General features: G+C 39.6%; 1 protein-coding gene across 7 annotated transcripts in view; it reads left to right on the top strand.

Moving 5' to 3' along the window:
- The window catches only part of HERC4 (HECT and RLD domain containing E3 ubiquitin protein ligase 4), a 147,359-nt gene extending 135,373 nt beyond the window's left edge, over positions 1-11,986 (top strand). For 5 of the 7 annotated variants that reach the window (XM_003928678.4, XM_003928679.4, XM_074382299.1 and 2 more), the window contains 3 exons: positions 2,893-3,076; positions 8,498-8,600; positions 10,776-11,986. In XM_003928678.4, the coding sequence (XP_003928727.1) occupies positions 2,893-3,076; positions 8,498-8,600; positions 10,776-10,984 (496 nt within the window). In that variant the 3' untranslated portion in view covers positions 10,985-11,986. The other 2 variants (XM_074382303.1, XM_074382302.1) reach the window with 2 other exon arrangements.
- The last annotated feature ends 3,472 nt before the right edge of the window (positions 11,987-15,458 follow it).

Below are 15,458 nucleotides of genomic sequence, written 5' to 3'. Positions count from 1 at the left end.
GGAAGCTACTGGAGGATGTGTTCTATCTACTAAAGGAATTAAACGAAGAAAGAGGAAGACAAAGGATTATAAACGCAACAAAACACCACCAGGATTCAAACAAGCAAAGATTCTTTCTGAAGGATCAATAGCTGTGTAGATTTAGAGAGCTAACTATCTGAATTACACCAAGAGTATAGAGGGCTTGAGGAGAGAAATGCAACTGATAGCACCTAATATTTTGAATGAATCTAGAGGAAATGAATATTTCTTTTGGAGAAGTTGGGGATGAAGTAGCAAACTAAGGAAAATAGAAGTTTTTGTTGTTGTTTTGAGGCAGAGTCTCCCTCTGTCACCCAGGCCTGAGTACAGTGGCGCGATCTCTGCTCACTACGACCTCTACCTCCTGGGTTCAGGGGATTCTTCTGCCTCAGCCTCCCGAGTAGCTGGGACTACAGGTGCCCATTACCACTTCCAGCTAATTTTTATATTTTTAGTAGAGACGGGGTTTCACCATGTTGGCCAGGCTGGTCTCGAACTCCTGACCTTGTGATCCGCCCACCTCAACCTCCCAAAATGCTGGGATTACAGGCGTGAGCCACGGGGCCCGCTAGAAGTTCTTTTTAAGAGAAAAGTAATCATAGAATACAGCTTAACTGAATAATATAGAAATGTTAACAAATATTGAGCCAAAAATTATTATATAAATATAATAGATGTGCAGGAGAGTGGAAAGTGAATGGGATAATTACATTAAAGGTAAATCTGGCCTGGCGCGGTAGATCAGCTGTGGCCAGGAGTTTGAAACCAGCCTGACCAGCATGGAGAAACTACGTCTCTATTAAAAATACAAAATTAGTCGGGCGCATGCCTATAATCCCAGCTACTCAGGAGGCTGAGGCAGAAGAATCGCTTGAACCCAGTAGGGGAGGCCGAGGTTGCAGTGAGCCAAAATCACACCATTACACTCCAGTGTGGGCAACAAGAGCGGGCAACAGAGCGAGACTCCATTAAAACATAAATCCAAACCAAATTGAAATTTTAAGGAGTAACTATAGAACTGTGTTGTTAAAAGCTTGAATATAAATATCAACTGGAATAGCAAAAAGAGTTAACAAAGAGTTACCTTTGAATAGCAGGAATTTCTGATGGAGAAGTGCAGGACAGAGTTGCTTTGCTCCCTTCTATTTTGTTACAATTCTTTAGTAGTGACTGTTGCCAGGGGCTTGGTCCAAAGGATTGAATCCTATTCGGCTACTTAGAAGCTTTATAACGTTAAGTAAATTAGTTGATGTCTCAGTGCCTAGGTGTCCTTCTCTGTTAAATGGAATGACAAATTGTACCTTCATGGCATTATTTTGAGGATTAGATGAGACAATATTTTAAGGTACTTAGAATAGACCTAGCACATGTAGTGCTCAGTAAATGTTGGCTATTAGGATTGCTATTATTTGGTATTTTAAACTATTGATATGTCTTACTTTGATAAAAATAAAGCTGTTTTTGTAATGTGAAAAAATTTTAGGACCTTTCTAAATATTCTTTTTTTTTTTAATTTGGTTTTTAAAGGCAATTTACCATTACTCCTATTGCAAATCATCCTTTATTACTTACAGAACAAAGATATGAAATAGTGAAGTCTTCTAGTACCTATTCTCATTATTTGTTTGACCAGGTAGCATCATAAAAAATTTTTGGCTAGCAAAACAAAACAAATTGAATAAAATGGTGGTTCAAATTCAGGGGTTAAAGTGGCTTCCTTTCTTTCTTTAGAGTTTCCTTTCATATCATAAGAGAAGAGAATCAGAAGTGATTATGTTTGTGAGTCATGTGAGTCACACATACGTTTAAAAAAAAACTATGCTTGTACTCTTTAATGATTATCCTATAAGAATGCTTAGTACCCTCTCTTAGGTACTTATTAAAATAAATGTTCAGATTCCTTGGAACAGGAAAAGAAGGCTATAGTTTGTATAATGGTCTGAATACCAAAATTATTTTGATAGCCATTTGCATCATTCTCCCCATTAGGAAATGACATTTTTTCCATCAAGAATAGCCTAAGGCTGGACACAGTGGCTCACACCTGTAATCCCAGAACTTTGGGAGGCTGAAGCGGGTGGATCATGAGGTCAGGAGTTGAAGACCAGCCTGACCAATATGTTGAAACCCCGTCTCTACTGAAAATACAAAAATTAGCTGGGCATGGTGGAAGGCACCTGTAATCTCAGCTACTCAGGAGGCTGAGGCAAGAGAATCTCTTGAACCCAGGTTGCAGAGGTTGCAGTGAGCCAAGATTATGCCACTGCACTCCAGTCTGGGTGACAGAGTGAGACTCCGTCTAAAAAAAAAAAAAAGGGAATATCCTAAGAGTAATTAAATGCCTCATGGATATAGCTGATTTTCATATAGAAAGAATAACAGCTTTTTCCATAATGACTTTAATTTTATCCTGTTTGAAACCCGCTCATACATTCTCAGTTTTGTAGATATGTAGCAGAAATTGCAAGAGCACGTGAAGTTTTTTTTTGTTTGTTTTTTGTTTTTGTTTTGAGACAGAGTTTCACCCTTGTTACCCAGGCTGGAGTGCAATGGCGCAATCTCGGCTCACTGCAACCTCCACCTCCTGGGTTCAAGCAATTCTCCTGCCTCGGCCTCCCGAGTAGCTGGGACTACAGGTGCACGCCACCATGCCCAGCTAATTTTTGTATTTTTAGTAGAGACAGGGCTTCACCATGTTGACCAGGATGGTCTCAATCTCTTGACCTTGTGATCTGCCTGCCACAGCCTCCCAAAGTGCTGAGATTATAGGCATGAGCCACCATGCCCAGCCTGAAGTTTTAATAAGACTATATTATGTATTCTTCATAAATGATTTTCATAATCTGTACATGTGTGCTTTTTCATTTCTAGGCAAGAGTTTGTTGATGCTTATGTGGATTACATATTCAATAAATCAGTGGCTTCCTTGTTTGATGCTTTTCACGCGGGCTTTCATAAGGTCTGTGGAGGAAAAGTTCTGCTGCTCTTTCAGCCTAATGAACTACAAGCAATGGTCATTGGAAATACAAACTATGATTGGAAGGAATTAGAAAAGGTAGGGGAAAACTAATCTCTGATGTTGCTTAAATGGAAAGGCAAAAGAAGAATGTCACTTATATGTGGAAATCTTGCCTTTTTATGTATTATTTTTTATTTTATATACTTTATTACACTCATTTTACAGGGAAGCAAGCACTCTACCCTTCTTACCCCACAATGAATGGATTTGAACTGGGTATGAATTAGGCACTATTGTAATTGGTAGTATTGATACAGAAAACTCTGGCCAGGCACAATGGCTCCTGCCTGTATTTCCAGCACTTTGGGATGCTTAGGCAAGAGGATCATTTGAGGGCAGGAGTTCAGCAGCAGCCTGGGCAACATAACGAGATCTCATCTCTAAAAATAATTTAGGCCGGGCACAGTGGCTCATGCCTGTAATCCCAGCACTTTGGGAGGCCAAGGTGAGTGGATCACCTGAGATCAGGAGTTCAAGACCAGCCTGGCCAACTTGGTGAAACCCCGTCTCTACTAAAAATACAAAAATTAGCTGGGCATGGTGACATGTGCCTATGATCCCAGCTACTCAGGAGGCTGAGGCAGGAGAATTGCTTGAATCTGGGAGGCGGAGGTTGGAGTGAGCTGAGATTGATTGCGCCACTGCACTCCAGCCTGGGCGAGAGAGCAAGACTCTGTCTCAAAAAAATAAATAAAAATAATTTTTAAAATTGGCCAGATGTGGTGGCAAACACCTATTCTCCTAGCTACTCTACTCCTGGAAGGCTGGGATGGGAGCATCACTTGAGTCCAGGTGATTGAGGCTGCAGTAAGCCATGTTTATACTACTGCACTCCACCTGGATGGCAGAGCAGGACCCTGTCTCAAAAGAAAAATGTCATCTATGAAGCCCTAGCCAAAATTGAATGGGGTTTCATTCTGCCTCAGTCCTAGGAAAACCATTATGAAAAGCAGATGTGATGTTTAAAAATCTTTGTTTCCTTTTTTCTGTTTAGTCTCAGTGTCACGTTTTGTAGCAGAGTAATTATCAAATATGTCTTCCAATAAACATTTAATAGAAAGTGTTAGGTTAAGCCAGGTATGGTGGATCACTTGAGGCCAGGAATTTGAGACCAGCCTGGCCAACATGGTGAAACCCCGTCTCTACTGAAAATACAAAAATTAGCCAGGTGTGGTGGCGCACGCCTGTAATCCCAGCAACTTGGAAGGATGAGGCATGAGAATCACTTGAACCCGGGAGGCAGAGTTTGCAGTTAGCCGAGATTATGCCACTGCACTCCAGCCTGAGTGACAGAAAGTGCATGGTTTAGATCAGCTTTGAAGAAGATACATGCAGCATTGACCTGTCAACTTTCCATCTTTATAATACAGCATCCTGTAATTTGTGCATTTATAATTAGTCAGCTACTGTGCACCTATTAAGATGACTAACATAAAAAAAAAAACAGCTAGCACTTACCACTCTATTTTTTTATGTTAGTCATCTTCATAGGTGCAAAGTGTCAGGAACATTTATATGTTGCTGGTGGGGACACAAAATGGGATGTTAAACATGCATTTACTGTATGACCTAGCCGTCCTACTCCCAGGTATTAAGTTATAGTCACACAAAAGTCTATAAACAAAGGGAACAGAGTTTCAGTTTTACAAGATGAAAAGAATTCTGGAGATGGATGGTGGTACAACAATGTGAATGTGATTAATGCTACTGAAGTGTACACTTAAAATGATTAAGAAGTAAACTGTATGGTATGTGTGTTTTACCTTAATTTTTAAATACTTTTTAAAATTTGCAAGTGAGTGAAAAACTGTAAACAACCTAGATGTCCTTCTGTGGGTGAATGGGTAAACCAATTACAGTATACCTATTCAGCAGAATAACTACTAAGTGTTAAAAAAAAATGCACAGCACCGATAATCCTGGCACTTTGGGAGGCTAAGGCTGGCAAATTGCTTGAGCCCAGGAGTTCGCCAGTATGGGCAACATGATGAAACCCCATTACTTACAAAAAATACAAAAATTAGCTGGTCATGGTTGTGTGCACCCCTAGTCCCAGCTACTCAATAGGCTGAAGTGGGAGGATCCCTTGAGCCCAGGAGGTGGAGGCTGCAGTGGGCCTCGATCGCACTCTGATGTAGGCAACAAAGTAAGACCCTATCTCAAAAAAGAAAAAAAAGGCACTATTGATGCATGCAACAACTGGGTGACTCTGAGGCTTTATGCTGAGTAAAGAAAGCCAGTTTCAAATTATTGCATACTGTATGGTTCCATTTATGTGGCATTCTTAAAAAGACAAACAGTTATAGTGAATAGGAGCTAGGGGTTGAGCGGGAAGGTGTGACTTCAGAGGAGGTAGCACAAGAGACATCTCAGAGCATAACAGTGATGGGACTGTTCAGTACCCTAATTGTGGCAGCGATTACACAGATCTGCACATCTTCTTAGAACTTACAGAACTATATACACATCAGAAAATGGCCAGTTTTACTGTTTAGTAATTTAAGGAATAAGATTTTAATAATAATTAGGACTTCTAATTAAACATTATGGAATAAACATAGTTGCTCCCTCCCAAAATCTCACTAGAATGACAGTAATGGAATAAAAATAGGAATACACACACAGAAAAATGAAAATTTAATGAACAAGAGAAGAAATAGTTTTAGAAGACAGAAAATAAGGAGATAAATTGATGAGTGACTTAGAGCAGAGAAAAATTGAATTCTAAGCCTCTAGAGGGACAGGATTGTCAGGAGGCAACTCATTTTATACCCTAGAACGGGTGTCCCCAAACTATGGCCCGTGGGCCGCATGCGGCCCCCTGAGGCCGTTTATCCAGCCCCCTGCCGCACTTCAGGAAGGGGCACCGCTTTCATTGGTGGTCAGTGAAAGGAGCACAGTATGTGGCGGCCCTCCAACGGTCTGAAGGACAGTGAACTGGCCCCCTGTGTAAAAAGTTTGGGGACGCCTGCCCTAGAATCTGAAAGACTCAAGAATACCATGTTACTGTTAATGACAGGGATGAGGGTTGGACTAAGGATAATAGAATTACTTTACAGCAATTTTAAAGAATAATTGGACCATTCACGTCTCCTCTCCTACCCAGCAAAAGACAGCTTGGGAGAAAGGCTTTACAATTTGGGAAACTAGGTAAAACAGGATGCCTCGCAGCTTGGTAGCCAGATGTAAATCCTTCAGGAAGGAGATTGAAAGGTCCTGTGTGGAGGTAAACTGATCTGCTCAAGAGAAGAAGCCTGTAGATACGAACTCTAAGGGGTCCCCCAGTGGAAATGGATTCCACCGCTAATCACCTTAAAACGAAAATGATATAACAGCTTCTCATCACTCTTTAGATCCTACACAATTTGTCCTTCCTTGCCTCATCTTCTGTCATTGTTCCTCTCACTCTGCCTCAGCCTTATTAACTTCTTTGCTGAGCTCAGATCCCTCCACGCACACTCCAGTCTAAGGGCACTTCTGTTTTCCTTTTCCATGTGCCTGATAAGCTCAAAAGATTCTTGCCCTTCCTTTATGTGTTTATTCCTTCTCAGAGACCTTCACTGGATAACTGATAGAAAAATTGCAATCCTCTCTCCTGCGTACATATCCTCTCTCCCCTCACTGTTTTATTTTGCTTCTTTGGATTTGACATAATTTTACTTATTTGTCTTTACGGTTGCTCCTCCCCCCCCCCACCCCCGCCACCCCCGCTACAATGTAAGCACCATGAGGGGAGAATTTTTGCCTCTTTGTTCGCTGCTGTATTTCCAGCACCTAGAAGAGTGCTCAGTAAGTACTTGAAACCCTGCCTGAAGTGACAGTTGATGGAAGTGTTCATTCAGTTAAGACAGGACATCTTAGGCCAGGCACGGTGGCTCACGCCTGTAATCCCAGCACTGTGGGAGGCCGAGGCGGGTGGATCACGAGGTCAAGAGATCGAGACCATCCAGGTCAACATGGTGAAACCCCATCTCTACTAAAAATACAAAAAATGAGCTGGGCATGGTGGCGCGTGCCTGTCATCCCACCTACTCAGGAGGCTGAGGCAGGAGAATTGCCTGAACCCAGGAGGCGGAGGTTGCAGTGAGCCGAGATCGCGCCATCGCACTCCAGCCTGGGTAACAAGAGCGAAACTCTGTCTCGAAAAAAAAAAAAGAACACTTCACAATATAAACTATTTCCTTTCTGCTTCCTATCCCCTTCTCTCCTAGTACTAATTTTCTTTTTTTTTGAGACGCAGAGTTTCAGTCTTACTGACCAGGCTGGAGTGCAATGGCACAGTCTTGGTTCACTGCAACCTCTGCCTCTCAGATTCAACTGGTTCTCCTGCTTCAGCCCCCTAAGTAGCTTGGCCAACAGGCGCCTGCCACCACGCCTGGCTAATGTTTGTATTTTTAATAGAAACAGGGTTTCCCTATGTTGGCCAGGCTGGTCTAGAACTGACCTCAAGTGATACGCTCACCTCTGCCTCCCAAAGTGCTGACATTACAGGCGTGAGCCACCATCCCCAGCCAGTACTAATATTTTTGAAAGAGATCTATTAGTCCTATTGCTGCAAATTACCCCAAAACTTACTGGCTTCAAAATAACCATAAAACTTTGCTTTCTCATAGTTTCTGTAGGTCAGGAATTCAGGAGTGGCTTAGCTGAGTAGTTTGGGCTCAGGGTTCTCTCGTGAAGTTACAGTCAGAATACTGGCTGGTGCTGTAGTCATCTAAACGCGCCTAGTTAAGGATAGAGATTCACTTCCAAGGTGGCTTAGTCACATAACTGTTGGCAGGAGGCCTTAATATAGGACCATGAATACTTCTCTCCATATAGGGATGTTTGAATATCCTCATGAAATGACAACTGGTCCTCCCCAGAGTGAGTGATCCAGAAGAAGGGTTGAAACCATAGGTTTTTTTTATGATTGTCTCAGAAATCATACATCCTCTATATTCACAATATCCTTACAACACACGGCCATGAATACCAGGAGGCAAGTGGCCATCTTGGAAACTAGCTCAGAAAATTTTTAGTGTTGCTTAGTACCATATTTTTAAAAGGAGGGATAGAATGTAATGTTTTACTTCTGTTCATGAATACAGAAAGTGAAAATTTTCTAATTATCACAGATAATTTCATGTCAAACTTTTAATAGTCCCATAACATTATTTCAGTAATCTAGTTTCTCTTTAAATATTTACTTTTGAAGATGATATTATGATCCTGTCTTGTTCTTTGAAGTGCTGGGAGAGATTTCTGGCGATTGTTACATGTTTCTTCTTTTTCTCCTGGAACTAATAGCTTCAGATTGTAAATGTCCAGGAAGTAGTGAGCAGTCCATTGAATTGCATGAGTTTCAAACTCCTGGACCATGTTAGCTTTATGTGTTAATAATACATTAGCCAGTTTGCCAGATTCAAAACAAAACTAATATCCCTTAATACTAATAAAAGATTATGTTGTTTTTAGAATACAGAATACAAAGGGGAATATTGGGCAGAACATCCCACGATAAAAATTTTTTGGGAAGTATTTCACGAATTACCATTGGAAAAGAAGAAACAGTTTCTGTGTAAGTATTTCTAACTGGTTGTCTATTTTATGAGACTGGAATCTAATTACAATCTTATTCCAAAGTCCTGTTTTTAATTTTCAAATAATTTTTTTGATAAAAGAACTGATCTGCACTCTTCAGTACATTTATTTTCTTATTTCAAAGGCTAAATTCAGTTTGCCTCCAAAATGGCATTGCTTCTATGAAGTAAAACGGAAGCTAACTTGGAAATGAAAGCAAACTATAGCTATGTTATAATAAACTGTGGTTACAATCAACTAGGATTGTAGAATTTAGATTTCTAAAAAGATCTCTAGAATAGTCATCCCTCAGCATACATGGGTGGTTGGTTCTAAGACCTCACCGCCAAGGATACCTAAATCCAACAGATGCTCAGGTTTCTTACATAAATTGGCACAGTATTTGCATTTAACCTACACGCATCCTTACACTTTAAATCATGTCCAGATTACAGTCATGTGCCACATAATGACTTTTCAGTGAATGAGAGACCACATATACGATAGTGGTCCCATAAAATTATAATACCTTAATTTTACTGTACGTTTTCTGTGTTTAGATACACAAATACTTATTGTTGTGTTACAGTTACATACAGGGTTCAGCACAGTTAGCATGCTGTACAGGTTTGTAGCCTAAGTGTGTAGTAGACTATACTGTCTAGGTTGTGTAAATATATGATGTTTATACAACAAAATCGCCTAATGCTGCATTTCTCAGAACTTAATGACACATGAATGTACTTGTATTAATAATACCTCATACAATGTAAATACTATGTAAATAGTTGTTATACTGTATTGTTGGGAACCAATGTCAAGAAAGAAAGTCAACATTTCAGTAGTCACAAGCATCCATTTTTTGAGAACATTTTCAATTTGCAGTTGGTTGAATCCATGGATACAGAACCCACAGATATGGAGGGCCAACTGTATACATGCCCTTTTCCCTGTTTGGTCTTCATTTTCTTTTTCTTTTGGTTCAAGACTAAACCTTTAGGAATTTCCATATAAAATGAAACAGTTTCAGGCCTTAGTTCCCTCATTATAACTGATGCCTGTGTATCCTCCTGTTAAAGTCCATATTCTAATTGAAATTTGACTTATTTTTAAAGTTGTCGGAATTTGTGTCTAAATCAGTGACATTTTCTTTGATATTCCTGCAATTGACAAGAATATTTTGGCAATCTCTTTGAGAATCTTGGTCAAAATTTTTCTGTGTCTTAAGGATGAGAAATCATTACTCTTTAAGAGTGATTTGAGCCTGGGCAACATGGCACAACCACATCTCTACAAAAATTAGCCTTGGGCTTGGTGACACGCGCCTGTGCGCCCAGCTACTCCAGTAGCTGAGGTGAGAGGATTGCTTGAGCCCAGGAGGTCAAGGCTGCTATGAGCCGTGATTGTGCCACTGCACTCCAGCCTGGGCAACAGAGCAAGACTCATCTCAAAAAAAAAAAAAAAAAAAAAAAAAAAAAGTGATTTTGAATTTTGGCTGCCCATTATAAATTTCTGACAAAAAGTAACAGAAATGGCTGAGTGCAGTGGTGTATGCCTGTAATCCCAGCACTTTGAAAGGCCAAGGAGGGTGGAACACAAGGTCAGGAGTTTGAGACCAGCCTAGCCAATATGGTAAAACTTCCATCTCTACTAAAAAATACCAAAATTAGCCAGGTACCAGCTACTCAGGAGGCTGAGGCAGGAGAATCACTGGAATTCAGGAGGCGGAGGTTGCAGTGAGCCAAGATCACAGCGTTGCACTCCAGCCTGGGCAACTGAGCGAGACTCAGTCTCAAAAAATGACAGAAACAGATAAATCATAATCAAAACTGCATTTTGTATTTGGTTTGTCAACTAGTTCCTAAATGAGTTCTCCAAAAAAAGGGTGCTATCAAAATGTTTTAGGAATGGCAGTAATTATTCACTTATCAAACATTTATTAAGCACTTCCTTTGTGCCAGTATTAAGATTATACTTTGAAAGAAAAAAAAAATTTTGTGCGGATGAGCAATTAGTACGTCTCAAAAAAATTGTCTTCCACAAATTCAGGAAATAAGTTAATACCTTAGAGCAAATGTTAATATGAAGCTCTGCTATAGTGACTGTACGAAAGTTTACTTGCTACTTTTAAGTTTTGGTTTCGAAGTGGTTGACTGATTTTTTTTCTTGGCAGTATTTTTGACAGGTAGTGATCGCATTCCTATTCTTGGCATGAAGAGTCTGAAACTAGTCATCCAGCCAACAGGAGGTGGTGAGGAATATCTCCCAGTTTCCCATACTTGTTTTAATCTTCTGGATCTTCCAAAATATACAGAAAAAGAAACTCTACGCTCTAAACTGATCCAAGCTATTGATCACAATGAAGGCTTCAGTTTAATATAACTTTGGAGTTTTAACTATTCAGTTTAGTGCAAAAGCATTAAACTATTTGTGTTTTTCTTGTGGTGATGAATTCAGCAAGGTGACAGAGGTACTATTATAATTCTTACTTGCAAAATATTCAATCTGCGAGTGTTCATGGAAGCCAAAAAAATTAAAGGAAAATGAACAAACTGTTAATATTATTGTACAGAACCATGGCTTTTTTTTGACCATCTTCCAATAAACATACAGGTATTGTGAATACATTAAAGTTTTACTAACATAAATTTCAAGAGTTTGCATACTTCAGAAATGATCTGGTGTGAATGCATGGAAATACTGCTTAATTTTTCTTCAATCATTGAGTGAAAAACCTTTAACTTTGGCCTGCGATAGTCATTTGATTATTTTTTCATTTTGTAAATAGTATTAAGTTTTGTAATAAAATAGTTATGTTCTGATACCAGTACAGTTTCTATGGTTGTAATTGAACCTGAGCAGACTTTTAAAGGTTAAAAATTATGATTTCAATCTTCCTCTGAGACTATGAAAAAAAAAAGGTAGCATGGTGGAAACAGTCTTTTCTTTTTTGCTAGAATAAGTGTCTTTGTGCAAACCTAAATCACAAATAGGGAATATACTACATAACCTGCAGTTCTTTTCTCTTTTGTGACCCAACATGCTGAGATGGGGGATTGTTGAAACTATTTAGTACTGGAAGAATTCTTGTCTCTACATTTGCCCGTAATAAAAAGAAACTGGCTACTATGAGCACCAGTCTCTGGGTTATAGCTTTCAAAATCATTGATGCTGCAGTGCTTTAGAGCGATTTCCTTGAATTTATTAAACAAATCTTTAACAGTTTTATGGTGCTGATGCTTAGTTATCTCATGCCATTAAATTGTAAAAGTGAGTTGATGCAATACATGTGACTTTCTGCTACAATGCAAATATTTATTTTTAAAATTTATTTTAAAATGCCGTGAAACTGTTTAATAAAAATTTATTGTTTTAATATTTAAACTTTCAGTGGTTCTCATGTAAGAGTCAAAATTTTTCAGAAAGAGGGATGGCTCAGGGAGGGTCTCTTAAATTTTGGATTGCTATTTCCATGCCCATATGAATTTATAGAGGTCCACAGTCTCTTACCTGCAATTCTAAAATTTAAAAAAACTGAAAAGAATATTTTCACCTCTCACTATGCAGAAAAACCTGATCTGAATTGTTGAAGCTATTAATGGTATACACTAAATGAGACTATGAACCCTATTGGGTGCTTTAAAAAAATCTTTAAAATGCATAATTCCAAAATGCAAATAAGCCCCAGGGTTGGCTAAGGGATGTGGACTTGTACTTTTCAGTAGTCTTAACTTAAACTATTGGCAAGCCATAGAACTTTTCTATAGATAGAAGCACTAAAACAGTATTTTCACCTAAGGTACTTCTCAGAGTAGTAGCATTCCTCTCTATGAGAAATGTTTCCACGTACCTGATAGTATACCATTTTCCCTGTTCATCCATTCCTTGAGGTAGTAATTATTCAAATCAAACACATCAGATGCTCTTTTTCAATAGTAACCTTTGTGTACTATGAAGCTGATCTGTGAAATAGCAGTCACTTTGGATTAATAGTTCCATGAACAAGTATTTTAACGAGAGCATAGCATCTCATCTGGGAACACACTGTACAGAGCTTAATTTGGGAGCTTTCTTCCATTACTGCAGACTGATACAGTGCATTAACAGCAAGGAGATTCATGGTAGACAGTTAAAATACCATTGAAGATTTCTGAAATTGCCATTTGCTTTTATAAAACAAGTCTCGAGCTTTGTAGATCAGAGCAGCAAGGCTGCATGCAGATAGTTTGCTAAATTGTAGGACTGTGATGATTTGAGTTAGCTAAATACTGAAGCATCTGGCCTCCACACATCTGTTTCTAAGAGGTAGATATATAGTGTGTTTGTAGCTCTCCTGTCTTTAGCTAGTAGCCATGGTTAAGGATTATTAAGGCAGCAGAGCCAAGATACTCCTTTCAATTAAAAGGAAATGAAACCAGAATGCTGGCTGGGTGTGGTGGTTCACGCCTGTAATCCCAGCACTTTGGAAGGCTGAGGTGGGCAGATGGCTTGAGTCTTAGGACTTCGAGACCAGCCTGGCCAACATGGTAAAACCCCCATCTCTATTAAACATACAAAAAATTAGCCAGATGTGGTGGCAGATGCTGTAATCCCAGCTACTCTGGAGAATCACCTGAACCTGGGTGGTGCAGGTTGCAGTGAGCTGAGGTGCTACTGCACTCCAGCCTGGGCAACAGAGCAAGACTGTCTCAAAAAATAATACAACAATAAAACCAGAATGCAGTTGTAAAAACTGAAAGTCCTAATTTAGAGTCCCAAGGTTAGCCTTCTCAAAGGATCTATTCCTAAGGACCATTCATTGGGGTCAGTTTTTACTAGCAGGTTGTTCCTCCTTACAGCTTTTTACTACATTTAGTAAAGTTGTGAATCAAAGCGCAATATGGCATAGAGCAGTCTTTGCCTGAAGCGTGTATGGTAAGCTTGCTAAAAAACAAGAGCAAAATATTCCTGTCATCAGTCTCCCTCCACTTCCCAACCTCTTTTGCACTTTGACCATCCAAAATGCCTTATAGTAGTTTTGTCCTCCTTTGCTGAAGACTTCACTATTTTGATAGCTCCCTACTCGTCCCTTTGTTGGCTTATGAACCCCAAGTTAACTAACTGATGAAGTATTTCTGGGGAAAACTTGGAAATAAGAGGGTGCTAATATAAGTTAACCTCCCTTTCAGGCCATGTTAAAAGTCTAAATGGAGCTTCCCTCTTCTTTTCTAGCTAAGGGCATTTCTCAAATCTGGCTATCCTTCTGAATTGCCTGGGGGTCTGAATCGCCTGGGGGTGTTTTAAATAACTCTGCACAAGCCCCCGCCTTATACCAATGAAATCTGTATTTCTAAGACATCTCAGGCTATACATACTTTTAAAAAGTTTTCAAGTGGTTTTTAATAGTCCCATTTGAGAGTCACTCCAAAAGGTGGGGAGGGCATTAGGCCACATTTCTGTACTTCTATTAGTATCCTAGTTTGAACTTAAGGCACAGAATGGCTTTAGATCTTTGGGGGGAGAGGTTTTGTCATACATACACATACATACTCCCCCGGCACCCCTTTCTAAATTATAGGTCAGGAGTTGAGACGTGTTTCAAATAAAGCTTAGTTGGAGATTATGTAAAACACCATTGAAGGTCCAATCATTTTATGTACCACTATTAAAAAATGGTAACTAAAACATCATGTGGCATTAACTAGGGTATTACAATCAATGAAATGTAGCATATATGCTGCATTAGCCAAAGTAGTTCAGTAGTATTATGTACAGGGCTTGAGTTAAATCAAGTCTTGCCAAGTTACCTTTTAACCACTTGACTATGTATGTTTTAAAAGTTATCAACTGCCTGACTTCAATTTGTGCATATATAGAATGATGTTCCTTAATTTTGTAGTATTTTGAGGATGGGATTTTACAGGTTCTCTAGTGCTAACAATACACAGGGCAGGGTATATATAGAAAGTCTGCTGAGGAGGGAGGCAGAACTGTGAACAGGAAATTGCTAAAGCTTTATTCATTACATATACTTTTGTTTCTTGAGACTGAGTCTTGCTCTATCACCAGGCTGGAGTGCAGTGGTGCGATCTTGGCTGACTGCAACCTCCCCGTCTGGGTTCAAGCGATTCTCTAGCCTCAGCCTCCCAGGTAGCTGGGACTACAGGCGCCTGCCAACATACCCAGCTAGTTTTTGTATTTTAGTAGAGGTGGGATTTCACCATGTTGGCCAGGCTGGTCTCGAACTCCTAACCTCAGGTGATCCACTGCCTAGGCATCCCAAAGTGCTGGGATTACAGGCGTGACCCATCATGCCCAGCTTTATTACACATACCTCGTTACACATAACATTTTAAGGGGCATGTTGCTGGCCTCTTCATTAGTACTTTCTCCCTCAAAACCTTTAATGGCTTAAGTAGGTTCTCAGGTCAGCCTCAAAGTTGATACCAAATGTGGTCTGCAGTTTTCGGACTTGAAAAACCTAGCATACAAGAACATATTTCAGTTAATCCAGGCTTTGCATCACATGGGATTCTTGAATTCACCATCCACCACTTCCTACTCTCTCTCGAATCTCAAACTCCTGGTCCTTTGTCATGGGACGTTATCACGTCCTTCTTAAAGCGCTGCTTTGCCTTTTCCCCATGTTTTACTTGCTAAGGCCTCTAGCCTATACTGGCTGAAATGGTTTTGAAATGCTTGATGGTGATGCATCATCTAGGTTCAACACCATCAGTGTTTCCAAGTACTGGTCTGGTGAGACTAATGTAGTAAACTGAATGATAAAACATAGTATGAGAAATAAAGCATCTAATACTGTAGCATTCAAAGCTGTACAAATTCTGCAAGATTTAAAAATTATATACCTTAAACGATG

The sequence above is a fragment of the Saimiri boliviensis genome, chromosome 12 (assembly GCF_048565385.1).
Source record: "Saimiri boliviensis isolate mSaiBol1 chromosome 12, mSaiBol1.pri, whole genome shotgun sequence".
Classification (NCBI taxonomy): domain Eukaryota; kingdom Metazoa; phylum Chordata; class Mammalia; order Primates; family Cebidae; genus Saimiri; species Saimiri boliviensis.
This window is presented reverse-complemented; position numbering and strand designations above follow the sequence as displayed.